Source organism: Grammomys surdaster, unplaced genomic scaffold (genome assembly GCF_004785775.1).
Source record: "Grammomys surdaster isolate TR1022 unplaced genomic scaffold, NIH_TR_1.0 251, whole genome shotgun sequence".
Taxonomy (NCBI): domain Eukaryota; kingdom Metazoa; phylum Chordata; class Mammalia; order Rodentia; family Muridae; genus Grammomys; species Grammomys surdaster.
Genome location: NW_021604692.1, coordinates 2,549,293 through 2,568,378, shown reverse-complemented (window position 1 = coordinate 2,568,378; position 19,086 = coordinate 2,549,293). Strand labels below are relative to the sequence as shown.

At 47.7% G+C, this 19,086-nt stretch overlaps 1 protein-coding gene across 2 annotated transcripts in view; it reads right to left on the bottom strand.

Moving 5' to 3' along the window:
• Positions 1-6,315: 6,315 nt before the first annotated feature.
• Pofut1 (protein O-fucosyltransferase 1) overlaps positions 6,316-19,086 on the bottom strand; it is a 28,258-nt gene continuing 15,487 nt past the window's right edge. The window contains exons 5-7 of one of the 2 annotated variants that reach the window (XM_028774910.1): positions 16,847-17,039; positions 15,310-15,552; positions 6,316-10,671 (exon numbers count right to left, since the gene is read on the bottom strand). In XM_028774910.1, the coding sequence (XP_028630743.1) occupies positions 10,483-10,671; positions 15,310-15,552; positions 16,847-17,039 (625 nt within the window). In that variant the 3' untranslated portion in view covers positions 6,316-10,482. The remainder of the gene's footprint in view (positions 10,672-15,309; positions 15,553-16,846; positions 17,040-19,086) is intronic. The other variant, XM_028774911.1, reaches the window with a different exon arrangement.

The window sequence follows — 19,086 nt, the reverse complement described above, 5'->3', positions numbered from 1 at the left end:
ATTGATTCCAGTGTGTGGGTATATGTGTGTGTGTGTATATGTATGCATGTATATGAATGTGTGTGTATGGGTGTATGCGCATGTCATATGAGTGCTCAAATGAGTGTGTGTGCATTTGATATAAGTGTGTTTGTGTGTGTGTGTGTGCACACATGCTTGCGCACATGTGTGTGAACATGAGTGCAAGCTTTCAGCCTGTATGTGGGCATAAGGAGGCCAGAGGTATTACTCTATCATTCCCTGTCTTTTTTTTTTTTTTGGTTTTTCGAGACAGGGTTTCTCTGTGTAGCCCTGGCTGTCCTGGAACTCACTCTGTAGACCAGGCTGGCCTCAAACTCAGAAATCCTCCTGTCTGTGCCTCCCAAGTGCTGGGATTAAAGGCTTGCGCCACCACTGCCCGGCTTTTTTTCTTTTCTTTTCTTTTTTTTTGTTGTTGTTTTTTGTTTTTTTTATTTTTTTTTGCCCATCTAATTTTTCTGTTGTTGATGTTTTGAGACAGAGTCTTGCTTGGTAACCCTGTGTAGCCCAGAACTCAACTCTATTCTGGAGTAGAGATGTGTGCCAGCCACCACAGCAGTCACCCGCATTGTGATCTTTGAGACTGGGGCTCTTCCTGATCTAGAGCTCATTGTTTTGCTAGACTGGGTGGTCAGCAGGGGATCCACTGTCTTCACAGGGCCAGCACTGGGGTTACAGGCAACCACTGCCACACACAGACCTTTCCATATGGGGGCTAGGATCCCAGGGGTCCTCATGCTTCCATGACAGATGATTTACCTCAGAGCCATCTTCTTGGGTCTACACTTTGTATTCTCATGGAATAGATGAGAACACCAAGTCAGTCCTAATGAGTTATACACTGGTTAGTGGCAAAGCTGGGTCTTGGGTACAAGCCTTTGGATTCCAAGCCTGGTGACCTTCCCAGACAATTATCCAGTCTCAAACTCTCAGCTTTGTCACCAACAAGTTCTTTGTCTCTCACTGTCCCGTCCGCCCTCTCTCTGAGCTTTACTCCCAGAAGTCTAATCCTCTGGAGGCAGGAGGGGTTTCCTCCCCACTAGACTAAGCTCTCAGGTTCCTGTTGGCTCTCTGGCAACAGCTGGGAGAGATGGTCTCACCCTGAGCAAACAATGTGGGAAAGCACAAGGAAATTTCTGGAAGGCAGTGCCCAGTGGGGCTGATCCACGCCTAGGACTGCTTCAACCCCTACTAAGGCCCTGCAAGTCTCCTTAGGTGTCTCAGACAGGGTCCTTTATTTCTGGCAGCCTGTGCCCACTGCTCACAGTTGCAGAAACAGCTTCAGAGAGGGTGAGCGGCCTCATGGCCTGGCAGTGCTCTGTTATCACCAAGCATCCTCACTGTGTTGGCTCTGGCTGCAGGTTCAGTTCAGTTCCCCAGCAGGGAAGAGTGGAGTGACGTCATCCACAGGCTGAACAGGTTGGGGTGGTGTTAATATGGACTTTTTTTTGTTGTTAAAAATAAATTCAAGTTGCAGAGTGTTGTGGCATATACCTTTAATCCCAGTACTCTGAAAGCAGACAGATCTCTGAGTTCCAGGGCAGCCAGGGTTATACAGTGAGATCTTTTCTCAAAAAGAAAAAGGGAAATAAAACTAAATTTAAAACGATAAGCCAAGAACCTGGGGAGATGGCTCAGTTTATAAAAGCACTTACTGTGCAAACATGATGACCTGAGTTCAAATCCCCACCTGCCAAGAAAAAGTCAGACATGGCAGTGCGTGCCCTTAACCTCAGTACTGGGAGAGACAAGTGGAGAACTCACTGGCCAGCTAGTCTAGCAGCACTGGAGAGCTTTAGTTTTAGTGAGGCTGAGAGCGATAGAGAAAGCTGTGGGATGTCCTGTTCTAGCATGGGGGTATGCTCACACAGACATACCAAAAGCATGCACGCACCACACACACTGGACAATAAAAACATGCTGTACAGGAGGGAGGCAGAGTCCAGCACACTGCTCCAAGTCAGGCCCAGTCTGAACTGCACAGTGATTTCCAGGTCAGGCTGAGCTAAGTAATGAGACCCTGACTCAAAAAACCTAAAACACAAAGCAAGAAAACTGGGACAGACAAGATGAATTTCATCTTAACATTTTTGGACTTGACTTTAAGGGAATACTGGAGTCTGCCAAAGACATCCTCTCCTTAGAGGCACAGAGCTGGGTGTCATGACAGGCTGTGACTTGTCTGAGTTGCACCTTGGCCAGTGACTGAACTAGGGTTTATTAGAAGCTCTCAGGGCTGCACTAGTCAGGTCCATACGGCTTTAGAATGGAAACCAACACATTCTAGACTGGGGTGGGGCTGGGGGTGGAGTCCTCTCCTCTGCTTGGAGAAAGCTTTTGATGCTGCTCTATGCACTGCTTGCCTGGTGATGCTTGCCGTCCTTGTGTTAGAGATCTATCACCCTTGTCTGCTGCTGCATTCAACATTTCAAAGAAAGTGTTCGAGCCTCAATAACCAGTTCTCAAGCAGAGATCTATATTAAATCTGACAACGTAGAATTTCTTACCTGTTCACGGTCATGTACTCTTGGGTTTCCTCTAACCCCAAGCATTCCCCCATCATTGTTCCCCTCAGCTCCCATAGGGAGAGGAGAGAGGGGAGAGAGAAGGGGAGAAGGCAGCTTTATTTTGAGGGGGGCACTGGCTCACTGCTGTTATCAGGGACATACAAAGTGAGGATACAACTCAAGTCTCCTTCAGTCCCTTCTCCCTTTTTTTCTGTCTCTCCTCCACTGTGCTTCTCTGGGGCTGGAGAGATGTACGTAGTGTAAACGTACCACGGGTTTTTCTTTCAGAGCCCCTGGTTTGATTCCCAGCATCCACACAGTGGCTAACTCAGTCCTAAGGACTAGACCAACTTCTTGTCTTTGTGGGAAGTAGGCATGCATATGATGTACAGACATATGTGCAGGCAAAACACCCATACATGTAACATTAAAAACAGCAGCAACACCGGGCAGTGGTGGCGCACGCCTTTAATCCTAGCACTTGGGAGGCAGAGACAGGCAGATTTCTGAGTTCGAGGCCAGCCTGGTCTACAGAGTGAGCTCCAGGACAGCCAGGACTACACAGAGAAACCCTGTCTCAAAAAAAAAAAAAACAAAAAAACAAACCAAACAAAACAAAGCAAAAAAAAAAAAACCCAGCAGCAACAACAAAGGATTCCTTTTGTTTACTCATGAATCTGGGTCTGTCCTTAAGCAAGGAGACAGTTTTCTCTTTGGGCTGCACACTCCACCCTAACCACCTGCCCTGCAGTACAAGAACAGACATAAATTCCTACAAATGACATTTGCCAAGTGCCCTCACTGAGGTACTTGTGACAGCCTAGGCTAGGAGGATCATTCTCACTGTCTAGGGAAGTCCCCTCCGCCAGGGCTCACTGTTGGGAGGCTGAGGCTGTGGTACCTCTGCGTTCATCACTTTGTAATTTTAAAATTTTGAGACAAGTTCTCATTATGTAGCTCTGGCTAGCCTGGAGCTTGCTATGCAAATCAGGCTGGCCTCCAACAAAGATTCATGTACTTCTGTTTCCCAGGTGCCCCATGGGATTACACCATTCCCTGTTTTAAATTACAATTTTTATAGTACACATGGTATGTGTGTGTTTGTGTGTGTATTGTGTATAAGCCAGAGGTTGATGTTGGGAATCTTCCTTAATCTCTTCCTGATTTGTGTGCATAACTGTATGTGTATAATGTATATGTGTTGTATATGTGTTGTGTATGTACTAGTGTGTGTACTGTATATATAGTATATATAATGTATATCTTATATATGTGTATGTACAGTGTGTTATGTATGTCTAATCTATTTGTGATGTGTCTAAGTGTATGTGTTAGCATGTCAGAAGATACACTCAAGCCTTGTTTGAGGCAGGGTCTCTCCTTTCGTTCACGACTGCATATGCCAGGCTAGTTAGTCTAAGAGCAGTTCTGTTGACCCTTTCCATTCCTTAGAGGGCACAGTGGAATTACAAATGTGCTGCGTGTCTATCTTAGGTGTATTCTTGGGATCTCAAGTCAGGTCATCAGACTTGCGCAAGCAAACTTACAGAAGTATCTCCCCAACTCCATCCACCATTGTTGACATAGGGTCTGAGCCTCTTACCAATTAAACTGGATTCCCAGGGTCCTTCCTGTCTCTGCCTCCCCTGGACTGTGCTGGGATTACAGGTATGCACTATCCTTCCTGTCTGTGGCTGCTGCTGCTGCTGCTGCTGCTTCTTCTTCTTCCTCCTCCTCCTTCCTTCTTCCTTCTTCATTTTTATCCTTTCCAACTTCATCATCTTTTTCATCATCATAGCTTATTGAACAAGTGACTGCCTGCATATATGACTGTGTACCACAAGTGAGCCTAGTGCCCATGGAAGACAGAAGAGGGACATTGGATTCTCTGGAACTAGAGTTACAGATGGTTGTGAGCTACCATGTAGATCTTGGGAACTGAACCCAAGTCTTCTATAAGACTAGCAGGTTTAGTGTTCTTAACTGCTAAGTCTTCCCAGCTTTTTTGCATGGGTTCTGGGGGCCAAACTTAGGTCCTTATACTTGCACAGCAAGAATTTTTCCTACTAACCCATTTCTCCAGCCAGAAGAAATTTAATTGTAATGGAACATTAAAAAGTATACTTGAGAGCAGTAAAATGGCTCAGCAGGTAAGGAAAGGCACTTGCCCCCCAAGCCTGAAACTTGTCTTTAATCCCTGTAACCCATGTAAGGGCCAAAGAAAACTGACTCCACAAAGTTGTTCTCTAGCCTTTATACGTGCTGCTACCTCCGTCATATGCACACAATAATATTTTTTAATTGTCCATATTAACACCACCCCAACCTGTTCAGCCTGTGGATGACGTCACTCCACTCTTCCCTGCTGGGGAACTGAACTGAACCTGCAGCCAGAGCCAACACAGTGAGGATGCTTGGTGATAACAGAGCACTGCCAGGCCATGAGGCCACTCACCCTCTCTGAAGCTGTTTCTGCAACTGTGAGCAGTGGGCACAGGCTGCCAGAAATAAAGGACCCTGCCTGAGACACCTAAGGAGACTTGCAGGGCCTTAGTAGGGGTTGAAGCAGTCCTAGGCATGGGTCAGCCCCGCTGGGCACTGCCTTCCAGAAATTTCCTTGTGCTTTCCCACATTGTTTGCTCAGGGTGAGACCATCTCTCCCAGCTGTTGCCAGAGAGCCAACAGGAACCTGAGAGCTTAGTCTAGTGGGGAGGAAACCCCTCCTGCCTCCAGAGGATTAGACTTCTGGGAGTAAAGCTCAGAGAGAGGGCGGAGGGGACAGTGAGAGACAACTTGTTGGTGACAAAGCTCTGTCCTACTCTGAATCACTGTGTAGGCACACATTTTTTGCAACCTACTTTTAATAAGGGTTCAGCCTCTCCTCTAGCCCACCACCCAGCAGAGGTAGTGAAGAGAAAAGTTACTAGGATATGGGGGAAGTGGATCTGTTCAGCAATAGTTCTTTGGAGGTGAGCTCGATCTTCTTTGGCAGCAGTTCAGTCCCATAGCAAACACCAAATACAACTCAGCAGCTGCAGACCAGTCCTCTAGGCAGGCAGATACTAAGCACAAACAAACCAACAGCTTCAGTCCAGTCCTCACAGCAGCGACCAGGTAGCTATAGTCCAATCCTGAAGAAATGACCAGGCTTGCCACTCGGCCTGAGGTGAGGCTGTGGAAGTGGCAAGCTGTCGCAGGAACCTCATGAGCAGTTTTTGGGCAAGTTTTTCTCAAAGACAGCGTTACCTTGTGTCTTTATCGAAGAATTGTGAGGCGGAGCAAACCAAACCAAAGCTCAGTGCTCGTCTCCCACTGTCTGTGGAGCCATATTTATACTCCTTCATCAAGCATCCTTTCACATGTCTGCTACATCCAAACATTCTTTCCGTGTCTGCTTCAGGAAAAGTCTTTCACGTGTTTGCTTTAACAAGACATCCTTGCCGGGCAGTGGTGGCACACGCCTTTAATCCCAGCACTTGGGAGGCAGAGGCAGGTGGATTTCTGAGTTCAAGGCCAGCCTGATCTACAGAGTGAGTTCTAGGACAGCCAGGCTACACAGAGAAACCCTGTCTCGAAAAAACAAATAACAAGACATCCTTTTACCTGTGTGCCCCAACAAAACATCATTTGACATAACTAACTTTCCAAAGAACTAGAAATTTCCACTTTACCACTGTCTCCTCTTCAACTGTGAAACTGAGGGTTTGAGACTGTATGATCCTTTGGAAAGGACACCAGGCTTGGAATCTTAATTTGCTTTCTACTGCTGTGAGGAATACCACGACCAAAGTAACACAGTGGGAAAAGGCTTTATTTCACGTTACAGGTTTTATGGTCCATCATGAAGGGAGGCCAAGACAGGAACTGATGTAGATTATGGAGGAGCACTGCTTACTGGTTTGCTCCAGATCCTTCGAGCCCTGGCTGTCCTAGAACTATGTAGACCTGGCTGTCCTTGAACTCACAGAGATCTACTTGCCTCTGCCTGCCCAGTCCTGGGATTAAAAGCGACACCACACCCAGCCTTCCATTTACTCCCTTGTCCATCTCAGGACCGCCTGTTCAAAGGGCCTAATCCATAATGGGCTAGGCCCTTCAATATTAATTACCAATCAAGAAAATTCCCCACAGGTCTGCCTACAGGACAATCTGATAGGGGCATTTTCTCCACTGAGGTTCTCCTCTCAGAGGACTCCAGTTTGTGTTGACAAAAACCAGCCAAAACAGAACCCAAATGCTTGTTCCCAAGTCCCCCCTTTGTTGTCAGGCCAGTGTGGCCAAGACACTGCATCCTGTGTAACTGGGATACTTTTTCCTGTACTCCTGAGGGCTGTGCTGTGGTGATCAAGCATTCGGCCAACTCAACCACACCCCACCTTTTTCAAGTCTTATTATTTTGAGACAGTCTCTCACCTAAGTTGCCAGGTAGGCCTAGAATGTGATTCTTCTGTCTCAACCTCCAAAGTAGCTGAGAGTACAGGCTGGATCTAAACGACTCAACTGGGATTTTATATCTGGATGATACTATACTGTAGGCCTTGGGCCTTTACAGGAGCTTGTAAAAATGCATGTTCCTGGGGGCATTCAGTGCCTTGTCCTGCAGGACTCCACAGAGAAGACACTCACTGCCTCTTCACCTAGAATCTGAGAAGCAGCATGGGAGAGAACAGGCCTGCCTGAGCTCGACCTCCTCCTGGGGCTCAGGCTTCCTTCCTCACTACAGCAGATCCTGTTGGCACTTCCCTGGGCATCCGTGAAGATTCATTTAAAGATCATGAGGAATCAACGTGAGACGACTCACAACTGTAATCACAGCACTTGTGAGGCTGAGACAGGAGGATTAGGATTTCATGATAAGCTTGGGCTACATCAAGATTGCCAGGCCAGACTAGCCAACAGAAGACCCTACCACAAAGTACAAAATAAAACAAACAACAGAAGTCTCCAGACAGACTAGGAGTGGGAAATAAATGAAGCTAGCTGATAAAATGAATTGTTAATACTGTGAGCTCAGGGTTTTTTTTTTGTTTTTTTTTGTTTTTGGTTTTTTGAGACAGGGTTTCTCTGTGTAGCCCTGGCTGTCTTGGAACTCACTCTGTAGACCAGGCTGGCCTCGAACTCAGAAATCCGCCTGCCTCTGCCTCCCAAGTGCTGGGATTAAAGGGGTGCGTCACCACCGCCCAACATGAGCTCAGTGTTTTAAAGTCACAATTTTTGAGCACAGTTGAATTTTCTTATCATCTAAATTCTTGTATTGAACAATCCACTTCTGGGAATTTATCATAATTTGTATCTTAAAGAAAAACCATTGTAGGCAGTAGTTTTCAAATCACAACAGCAGCTGGGCAATGGTGGTGCTCACTTAATCCCAGAAACTCAGGAGACAGAGGTAGGTGATCTCTGCGAACTAGAGACCAGCCTGGTCTACAGAGTTAGTAGTTCTAAGACAGTGGAGGATACACATAGAAACCCTGTCTTGGAAAAAAACAATAGTTACAGCTGGGAATTGATCTCACAGAAGATGAATCACAAACTACGAAACACCCCTCAGTGGAAGTTTACATAATTAAAAGCATCTATTAGCTATGTTCACACAGGGAAAATATAATGTGTGGTTATGTTAAAAAAAAAAAGAGACCAAGACATTAAGTATACACTGCACGGTTATGTAGACTGGTATCTTTAAAAAGAGACTGAATTACAAAAATGACTTGATGCACTCAGAATGTGATCTCTTCCTCCACCTCCAGCACAATGGCCTAGCCTCTCACCCACAGGCAGCACCAGCCTCTGCTCTACTCCCCCTCTCCTACTTCTTCAAGCACAAGTACAGGGTCCTCATAAATAGGTCACATCTCTCTTTGGTCCCAAACAAAGTGAATCCATGAGATGATGTCATCTACAGATGTTCCCTTGCTGCGCCCAATCCTGCCTTTGCCTCCTCAGGGCCTTGGCACGTGTCATGCTTGCTGCTGGAAAGCTTGTGCTTAGCTGAGGAAGTTCCCCTTCACTCCTTAAGGAGATCCCTTTAACAGAGCTCCCTGTGCCCTGGAAAAAAAAAAAAAGCCCTTGGCTTTTCCTCAGGGCACTTCCCCTTCACAGCACCATGCTGTTTTCCTTTCTGATGGCAGTCCCGATCCCCTGAGACTTTCTTAGCTGCAACCCTCCTTCCTAGCACACAGTAGGCAATCAGTAAACATTTCCTGAATGAAATCAGGTACTATAACTAACTATCCAGAACTATCCAGGGCTTCCTGTTTCTTATGCCGCTTCCTACTAGGCTGGCAGCAGAAGCCAATAGCAATATGCAGAGGCAGTCAGGGTGGCCTTCAGTGCACACTGTGTCCTGGGAGGCAACACCCAGAGCCCAGTGGCTGACAGAACGGACTCCTTAGGTCGGGTCTGGCTTACCACCCACAGCTGTGCAGCCCTGGGAGAAAATTTCTCTGAGCATTCACTTTTCCTCTCTCTCTCTCTCTCTCTCTCTCTCTCTCTCTCTCTCTCTCTCTCTCTCTCTTTCTCTCTCTCCCCTTTCTTTTTCTTTCTTTCTTTTTTTTTTTTCAGAAAGAAAATTGATAATACCAGGGACAAACTAATAAGAGGATAACCATAAGGCACCAGCACAGTGCCTAGCCTGGGAAAACTGGTAACTGTTTAACTGTTGTTAAACTCTACAACGGCCACATAGGGGTCTTGTTCTGTTCCAGGTTTACAACTCTCACTAGCTGACTTGAAGCTTATAACCCACCAGACTCAGCACTTACAGGGGAGAAACTGGGTCAAAGAGTACAGTGTTTGCCACAGACAAGAGCCCCAGAACCTACTCTTCAGAAATACTGTGCCAATCAGGATGGTCTGCAAGGTCACCCACTGGGGCTCCAGCCTCTAAATGTCCCTGTACAAGGCAGACTCTAGAACCACTGAATTCATTTCACCTAGAATTCACTTCTTACAAAGGAGAACGGCAGCATCAGAAGGCCCTCACCACACTGGAAGGCAGTGCACTGGCTGGAGAGGCAAAGACTGCTCCCAGGCTGGGGGTTCACATGGCCTCTATGTGTGAACTTGTCAGAGGCTTGGTGAGCAGTCCGTGGGGAATAGCTGCTGAGGGCTGAGACCACAGAGCAGAGGCTGGGAGGGTCTTACAGACAGTAGCCTTCAGAGCACCCTGCCAGGCTCACCAGGGCAGTGATGAGCTGAGGCTACACTGCCACACACTGTGCGAGCATGTACCTGTCCTCAGAGCACTGTACCACACGACTGCTGACTCCTGCTTGTTGTGTTCACAACAGAGGAGCCCAGGGATGACAGTGACTGGGCCTGGCAGTGGGAAAGTCTGTAGGCCCTTTGGGGGACCCCTGGATAAGCAACCAATAGGCCCACCTGCTCCTTGGCTCTGTCTGCATTTATAAGGTCACTTTAGGTAACTGTGCTAATAGATTCCACTGATTTTTTAAAAAAAGGGGAGTTTTCAGGTAGTCATGGCTTTGCATCAAAAATACAGAGATCAACTGAGTGTCACGGTAGACACCTGTAATCTCAGCACTTAGGAGGTAGAGGCAGGAGGACCAGGAGTTCAAGGCCAGCCTGGGCTATAAGAGATCATCTTAACCTTACCCCTTTGTTCCTCCCCCAAACCCCAAACCAAGAAACCCTATAAAAAAAAATCTTCCTCTTTATAAAGTAACTGCTCAAGAGAGAGCACTGCAGCCCACTCACAGCAGGGCATGCCCCAGGCTAGAGGTGGGCTGCTTCGTATGTGCAAGTTCTCTGGAAGCACACACAGCTCAGAGTGGCTCTGGCTGTGGGGCATGGGAGCCAATGCCTGGGATGGAATGCCTTCTCTTCTGGGAAGTCCTTGGTATTGTTCTCCATCTCTGACAGGAGAGAAAAGGAGCATGTCCAGTCCCAGGAGCAACCTTAGCAGCCAAGCCTGGTTGGGGGACTCCAGATGGGATCAAAATTCATCCCGAAGCTGGGAGGGTCTGTCCATGCCAAAGAAGGATGACTGCCTCCCATGGAGGTCCCGCTCCCGCTTCACAAAGGCAGTGAACGAGGAGACACAGTTTCCAACGAAGTGGTCAGCCTGGCCAAGGATGTACAGGTCGATCTGGGCCACCTCGGGTTTCAGGCTCACCACCTTCACCTGCAGGGAGGAAGGTAAGACATTAGCAGGTGCCTCAGGCCAAGGTCTGCTGAGCCAAGACTAATAGGCCACACCCTCAACATTCCTCTCCTGATTGAAGTTTTAGACCAAGAGAAGATTGGAGAGAATGGAGATTGGGATCAGTGTTTTTGAAGTGTGACCACCTGAGTCCCGTCTCCCAGGCCAGCTCCCTCAGTACCACTCCACTGGTATCCTTCCTCTGTCTACCCTACAGTGCCCTCACAACTCATTAAAGGCTGCCCAGGCTTGGAGGTATACTTATGTGTACAGTATGACCTCACGAGGCACAAGGCCCTCGGTTCTACCCTCATCATCAAACAATCTTCCCAAGAAGCCCCTCAAGCTGGCTTACGTGCTGCCTGCTTGGCTTCCCTCAAGCTGGTCATGGGAGCAGGAAGCACACAGCCATCTCACCCAGCTGCCTGGATGCCCTCCTCTTTCCAGCAGCCCTGCCAGGCCCCATGTCCTGTCCAATCTACCCACCCCTGAGATCTCTGTCACTTCCTCTGAGGGTCTACCCTGCCCTGGGCCTGACCAACTTCAGCGGCCTCTTTGCTGTCCCTCACAGCCTCTCCTGGTCTGGTCACTATACAACTGCCAAAAGAAATTTCTTAGATCCCATGTCCTCACCCTCCTGCTCTCCAAGCTGCAGACCCTTTACAGGTACCCTACTGCTTTCAGAAAGGACACCAGATCAGCAACGCACCTGATGAGCCTGCTCAGGCTGGCTCTCTCACCACCCAGTCCTTAGAGCTCCTGCTACAGACTGCCAAGCTCCCTTCCTCCTCCCATTTCTCCCCAGGGTCTTTACATAGCTGTTCCTTTATGGAGTGTCCTGGCTGGTTTTATGTCAACTTGACAGAAGCTAGAGTCATCAGAGCAGAGGGAGCCTCAGTTGAGAAAATATTCCCAAATTGCCTCCTTGAGCTGGAGGCAAGAATGCAGACTTTTTTCTTTCTCCTTTCCTTCCTTCCTTCCTTCCTTCCTTCCTTCCTTCCTTCCTTCCTTCCTTCCTTTCTTTCTCTTTCTCCCTTTCTTTCTCCCTTTCTCTCTCTCTCTCTTTCTTTCTCTCTCTTTCTCTCTCTCTCTTTCTCTCTCCCTCCCTCCCTCCCTTCCTTCTTTTCCTTTCCTTTCCTTTCCTTTTTTTAAAAAAAGATTTATTTATTTTCTGTATGTTAGCACACCGTCACTGTCTTCAGACACACCAGAAGAGGGTATCGGATCCCATTACAGTTGGTTGTAAGGCACTATGTGGTTTCTGGGAATTGAACTTAGGACCTCAGGACGAAGAGTCAGTGCTCTTAACTGCTGAGCCATTTCTCCAGCCCCTATAGACCATTTTCTTAATTAGTGATTGGTGTGTGGAAGGCCCAGCCCATTGTGGGTGGGCTCATTCCTGGGCTGGTGGTCCTGGGTTCTAATAAGAAAGCAGGCTGAGCAAGCCATAAGGAGCAAGCCAGAAAGCAGCAGTCCTCTATGGCCTCTGCATCAGCTCCTGCCTCCAGGTTCCTGCTCTGTTTTTGAGTTCCTGTCCTAATGTCCTTCAATGATGAACAGAGATGTGGAACCGTGAGCCAAATAAACCCTTTCCTCCCCAAGTTACTTTTGGCCACAGTGTTTTATAACAGCACTAGTAACTCTAACTAAGACATGGGGGTAAAGGCCGGGTGGTGGTAGTGCACGCCTTTAATCCCAGCACTTGGGAGGCAGAGGCAGGTGGATTTCTGAGTTTGAGGCCAGCCTGGTCTACAGAGTGAGTTCCAGGACAGCCAGGGCTACACAGAGAAACCCTGTCCCAAAAAACCAAAAAAAAAAAAAAAAAAAAAGACATGAGGGTAAACCTCTCTTTACTTGGCTAATTCTTCTTACCCTTCCCTTCTCCAGTCATGTGGCACACACTGGGGGAAGCCCACCCTCCCTTTTTCGCTCCCTCCCTCCCTCCCTCCCTCCCTCCCTCCCTCCCTCCCTCCCTCCTGCCTACCAGCTCAGTGCGCTGTGCTCTACCCTTAAGAGCCCCACCACCTCTACTTGGAGCACACGGCTGTTTGTAGTTCTAACTCTTCAGTGTTTCTCTGTTAACCCCGTGTCCTGCTGGACCTGTACTGGACCTTTGTTGCTCTGCTTAGTCTCAAAGAACTCAGGTTGAACAAGCCTTGTCCTGGCTTTTGTTGGTTCACCCACAGTCTTTTCCCAGTCTAGGCTGTGACCCTGAAGGCAGGACTACATCCCATTCACTGAGGTCCCAGCTTAATAGTGTGAGGCTTTGCTCTCAACAAAGGTAGGCGGCTGGTGAAGCTGCTCTGTCAGAGCAAAAAGACCTAAGTTTGATCCCCAGCAGAGGGAGGTGATCTTGAGTTCAAAGCCAGCCACAGCGGCACAGTGAGACTTTTTTTTTTTTTTTTAAAGTATGCTAGTTTAGTATGTGCTCAAAATCCCAGCACTGGAAAGGAGACAGGCAGTTCCTGGGGTTGGCTGGCTAGACAGCCTGGCTTACTTGGTAAGTCTTAGGTCAATAAGAAGATCTTGTTCAAAACAAAAAACGGTACCTGAAGTTGCCCTCTTGCCTCCACACACACATTTGCATACGTGTGTGGAAACACACACACACACAAATGTCACACATCAAGAAGGGGAGGAGAGTAGAATGTGAGCCCACGGGAAATGGGGCTGAGGAGTCGGGTGGAGCAATGAGCCACAGAACACAGGGCTGAGGCGTGGAGGTGGGGTGGGGGTAGGGCAAGAAGAACACCAGCACAGGAACAGGAAGTAGGCAATAACAAGAGGCTCAAGGCCTAACTAATAAGTGCATCAACCCTAAAGCTCATGAAAACCCCCTGGGACTCTCCACACGCCTCAGCTCCGTGCAGGTGAGGGGTGGGCAGAGTTGCCTGGAAGCGCTCTGCTGTTCACCAAGCTTTCTGACATCAGGAGCCTCGCTTCCTGGATTGTTAAACACACTATCTTTTAATCTCAGCCAAAAGCCCCCAAACAGTCCCATCCACTCCCTGAATTACCAGCTCTGTCATTCCAGCCGCCCTTGGCTCTGGGACCTCTCAGTTAACTCTGCCCCTTCTGGGCAGACGTCCTCATCTACAGCACACAGGGGTAGCTAGAGTGAAGGACCTTGAGGTCTCTCAGCTGATTTTCTATCTAGGAAGTGGGCAGGGCAGACAGCAGGCACTGACCACACACTTGCTTGCTGGTTGGGGCCATCTCTCATGTTTTAGGGGGTGGAGCAAGTGAAAGAACAGAAAGATGCCCCATCACATAAGGTCGGTGGCTCCCAATGTCTGCCTCCCCCTTGATTTTAGATACTCGTATTAATAAAGTACACAGTCACCTCTTATTTATTTCTAAATGTCAGAGTCCTTAGTCAAACTTTGAACCACTTTTACGTAATTCCTTAACAGCCTCCACATTATTCTTGGTCACACATTTTATTTTTTCCCCTTCCTTTCTCCCACTTGCTCTGGCCCAAAGATTTATTTATTTATTTATTTATTAAACATAAGTATATCGTAGCTGCCTCAGACACCCATAAGAGGGCGTCAGATCCCATTACAGATGGTTGTGAGCCTCCATGTGGTTGCTGGGAATTGAACTCAGGACCTCTGGAACAGCAGTCAGTGCTCTTAACCACTGAGCCATTGCTCACACATTTTAAAAAATCATCTTTCTACTATTTTCCTCGTAGGACTGCCAGCATCTGAGGTCCTCAGCCACCTCGGTCTCCTGAGCTCTCGCCAGTCACTCGGCCACCACAGAGGCACTCGCACTCCTTACCTGCTGCTCCCTCCACAGTAAACTCTGCTGCTGAGTCACAAGCACAAAAGCTCGTCCCTTTCATTCATTTCTGGTACTAACAAGAGCTGATTTACTGAGCATTATTTTATAGTGCGAAACGTCATCATTTCTTTTCACAAACAGATCTTTACAAACACCGTTGGAGTCAGGCGCAATTTGGTTCTACTCTACAAATGAGGAATCAGCTCAGAGGGGTCAGGTAACTTTTCGCAAGGCTGCAGAATGAGTAGAATTCAAGTCTCCAGTATATTTCTCTACTCAGGAGTAAGAGTACAAGCCTGGAACCTGGCACTTGGATGAAGCAAGGAGACCAGGAGTTCAAGGTCATCCTCAGCTACATATTACATTTTTTAGCCAGTTTAGCCTACATGACACCTGACCCTGTTTCAAAAATAAAACCAAAACAAAACAGAGATATGCTCTTAAACTCTCAGCTATTGTGCATTCCATTTCAGAGTTCATTGTGTCCTTATTCAACAAAACATTTGCACTGTGTGTCAGGCACTGTCCTAGACCCCGTGATGAGAGTCAGGTGACAGCCTCCAGAGGTCAAAGCACCAGGATAAACCTCAGAAAACAGAAGAGGAGGTCTATACTAGGGCCTGGGATGCTCCAGCAGGGCCACATGAGTTCCTGGAGTGGAGTGAACACTAGCAAGAGCTCACAGAGATGTTTGAGCTGTGGACAGAAGGAACATTAGGAATCAGAGCAGAAGGAGCTGGTGGGGGGAGCCCAAGGCAGGGACAGGAGTTGTGGAACTAGCAGCCTCTTGTTTCTTCCCTCCCTGCTCTGCTCCCTCTGGACCAGGCGCACCTTGTTGTTGAAGAGCTGCTGGATCTCTGATACATAGCTCTCAGAGTCTGTGGCGATGTAGACCGACCTGGCATTCAGTGCTCTCACCCAAAGCTTCACAGCCCGCTGGATTTCCTTCAGGTCAGGGAGGCACATGGTCATGGTGAGGGGGGTCGCTGTGCTGCGGCTGTAACCCACACACTGAGGGGAAGCCATGAAGTGTGACCCTGCAGTCCCATCCTTCAGCATGGCACAGGCATTCTTCTAAAGGAAGGGGTGGAGGGCACAGGGTTAGAGAAGCAGCTGTCTTGCACCCCAACACAGGAACAGGGGAACAGAGGAGTGCTACAGAGGAGGTTAGCGTTCCACTGTGTGCGTTCTCGTTCTCTCTCTCTCTCTCTCTCTCTCTCTCTGTATGTGTGTTTGTGTATGTGTGTGTGTATGTATGTATGTGTGTGTGTATGTATGTATGTGTGTGTATTGAACCCAGTGCTACTACATATGTATTAATAGCACTAAGGGAAAACCCAGGAGTGGCGAGGCTGACCCGTAATCTCAGCACATGGGAGGTGGAGAAGGCAAGATCATGAGGTTTTAAGGAAAGCTTTGACTACAGTGAGTTTGAGCCCAACCTGGGCTACAAAGAACCCTGGGGGTGGGGCCATGCAAAAGCAGCAACACTGGTTATTTCTGAGTGGGGTTGAAAAGCATTTTTTCTGCTCTCGTTGTTATCTGGGACTTCAGTAGAGCTCAGCACTGCTGATAAGGGAGGCTTATCTGATTCCCGATGAAGTGGGACTTCTGATCACTCCCGAGGCACAGGTTTGCTACAGGTTCCAGGGAGATAGGCTTTATCTGGCTGAGGTGGGTCGAGGCTATTTCTGGCTAGTTAGGAGTTTTTCTCAAGTCCTTGACTCTTTTTATCAAGCTCTTCCTTATCCTCTAGTGAGATGACTACGTGTGTATTTTTCTTGGGGCATTCTACATAAATTCTGGGAGGATGAAAAGGAGCCCACCTGGTTTACACAGTTCTCTCTGTCTTCCTCCCTCCCCCCCGCCCCCCCTCTCCCTCCCTCCCTCCCTCCCTCCCTCCCTCCCTTTCCCTCTCTCCCTCTCTCTCTTCCTCAACACAGAGTTTCTCTGTGTATTCCTGGCTGTCCCGAAACTCATTCTGTAGACCAGGCTGGCCTCTGCATCCCTGTGTGCTGGGACCAAAGGTGTGCGTCACGCAGGCTCCATAGTTCCCTCGCAATAGCAATTAACTGGCTAACCACTGAACTGAGGCAGAGGACTCCCTAGCTTGGGATCCGACTTATAATGCCCCAGTTTACCCATGTGCAAACACAAAGGTACAAATGGCAGCTGTTAAATGCTCGCTGTCCAGCAGGAGCTCCACACACACACTTCTGACGTGTGCTGCAGTAGCAAGATCGTGAGATAAAAACCCAGACTTGGTGGAGTTATCTGTCTCTGCCCCAAGCTAAGAGTCCCCACCACTCACTACAGGCCTGGGCTCTGCTTAGGCAAATGCCAGCTAGAGAGAGGAAGAGGAAGTTACCCAGTCGGAGCCAATGCGCAGATGAATGCCCACATAGGGCCGGACAAGGTGTGCGCTGATCTGGGCTTCCCCTGTCCTCACCATCTCATCTGACCATACCATGTACTTCTGGAGCTCCCTGTGTTCCTCCAGGACAGGGAACTGGGCTGGGGCCCCTGGCAGTGCAAGCACTGGATGCTCCTTTGGAGGGAATCTAGGCATAAGATGGAACAAGGGGAAGTCAGATAGGATTCGAAAAGAGCCCTGATGCCACCCCCACGGGAAAAGGGCTGGCATTGCACCATGCCCCAGAGACCCTGTGGAGAGGCCCCTATAACAAGCAAGAGACAAGAGAGGTTGTGAAATCTCAACTGGCTGATAAGAAACCTTGGTGGAGACAGCAGGCACAATATGCAATACTGTTCCAGCCACACGGAATTTACAACCTTCTTTGCTTGTTTAACAATTAAAAATTTACTGTAGAGCATTCCAACATTTACTATATCATGCTGGCTTCCAATCTGTGGTGTGGTAATTCATTCCAGGGTGGGGTGTCTGGACCCAGCCCTGCCCTTTTACCCACACAGCAGGACTGAAACATGAAGCTGCTTACACAGATAATGTTGGTCCTACTTGTAGGTCGTAGGAACTGTGCACATGGGATTAAGCCAGTCACTCAATACTTAGCAAATTCTTACTGTTTATGTCAGGACCCAGAAGAATGAGACCAGCATAGTCCCTACCCTCATGTAATATACCAAAGGTCTTCAGATAACCCCAGCACACCCTCTCAAGACTCTTCCCCACCACACAGAATCCTTTCTGCAATCTTTCCATATATCTTCTCTTCTGCTAGACTAGGCTCCAGTGCCAGTGCCTTCTGTCTGTCTTCACCAGTGCTTGGAGCACGTGAGGTCTCAGTAAGCTAAAGAGTGGTAAACCTGTGTTTCCTCTTCAGCTCAACTCAGACTCCAGTCCAGCAACATAAAGCACTTTGCTGCCTATGAACTCAGAGTGCATTTCTGATTCCAGACTTCTGCTTCCAAATATCTGTCCTACCCACTGAAATCCCTTCTAGGTATTACAAACTAGGTGAAGCTACTCTGGAAAAGTTTGCAGTTAGTTTCTTATGAAATCAGCTATGCACTTATAATATGACCCAGTGATAGCACTATGAGCACTCAGCCAGGGAAATAAAAGCCTGTATTTACACACAAACATGTACACTACTGTTCATAGCAGCTTTACTCCAGCTGCTCTAAACTGGAAACAGCTCAAATAGAAACATTAGCATATCCACACTATGAACTGCCATTGTAATAAAAAGCATGGGCTACCAAATAAGCTATGGCTCTTAATGGAATTACCCTAAGTGAAAAAAGCCAATCCTCACAGAGCACAAACCATATGAATCCATTTACATACTTTTGAAAGGGCAAAATGGAAAAGAGGCTAATGGCTGCTAGGGGTGGTATGTGTTTAGGGGGGCAGGGATAGTAATAAGTTTGCAATATAAAGATATGTACATCGAAAGAAACAGTATCATAACTGTGTTACTGGCTATATGAACCTATGAACTGACACAGAACTAACATACACATACACACAGTTGTGTATAAGTTAAAAAAAAAAAGACAATTTAAGCAAGATAGGGGGATTGCATCACTGTCAGGATCTTGGCTGAGATACTGAGTCAAGCGTACATGACAAGATCTCTTTAAACTGTCACAAGTGCATGCAGATCTATGATCACATAAAAAATAGTTCAAATAAAAATGATAAAAGGGCTGGCAAAATGACCCATGGGATAAAGGTGTGTATCAGCCAAGTCACATGACCTGAGTTCAATTCCCAGGACCCACAGGGTAGGACTGAACTGACCTCAGTAAGCTGTCCTCTGAGTGCTGTCCTTTTAAAGAAATGCACATAATGAGAGTAAATAAAGATGTAAAAAAATATCATGGAATATTGTAACCCTAAAATAAATATGGAAAATAATTTACATGCCCATGGCCTACATCATCAGATGCAAATGCTGTATTGTGCTTCAGAGTTGGTTTTTTTTTTTTTTTTTGGTTTTTCGAGACAGGGTTTCTCTGTGTAGCCCTGGCTGTCCTGGAACTCACTCTGTAGACCAGGCTGGCCTCGAACTCAGAAATCCGCCTGCCTCTGCCTCCCAAGTGCTGGGATTAAAGGCGTGTGCCACCACCGCCCTGCCAATGCTTCAGAGTTTAAAAACATAGATATTTAGGGCTGGTGAG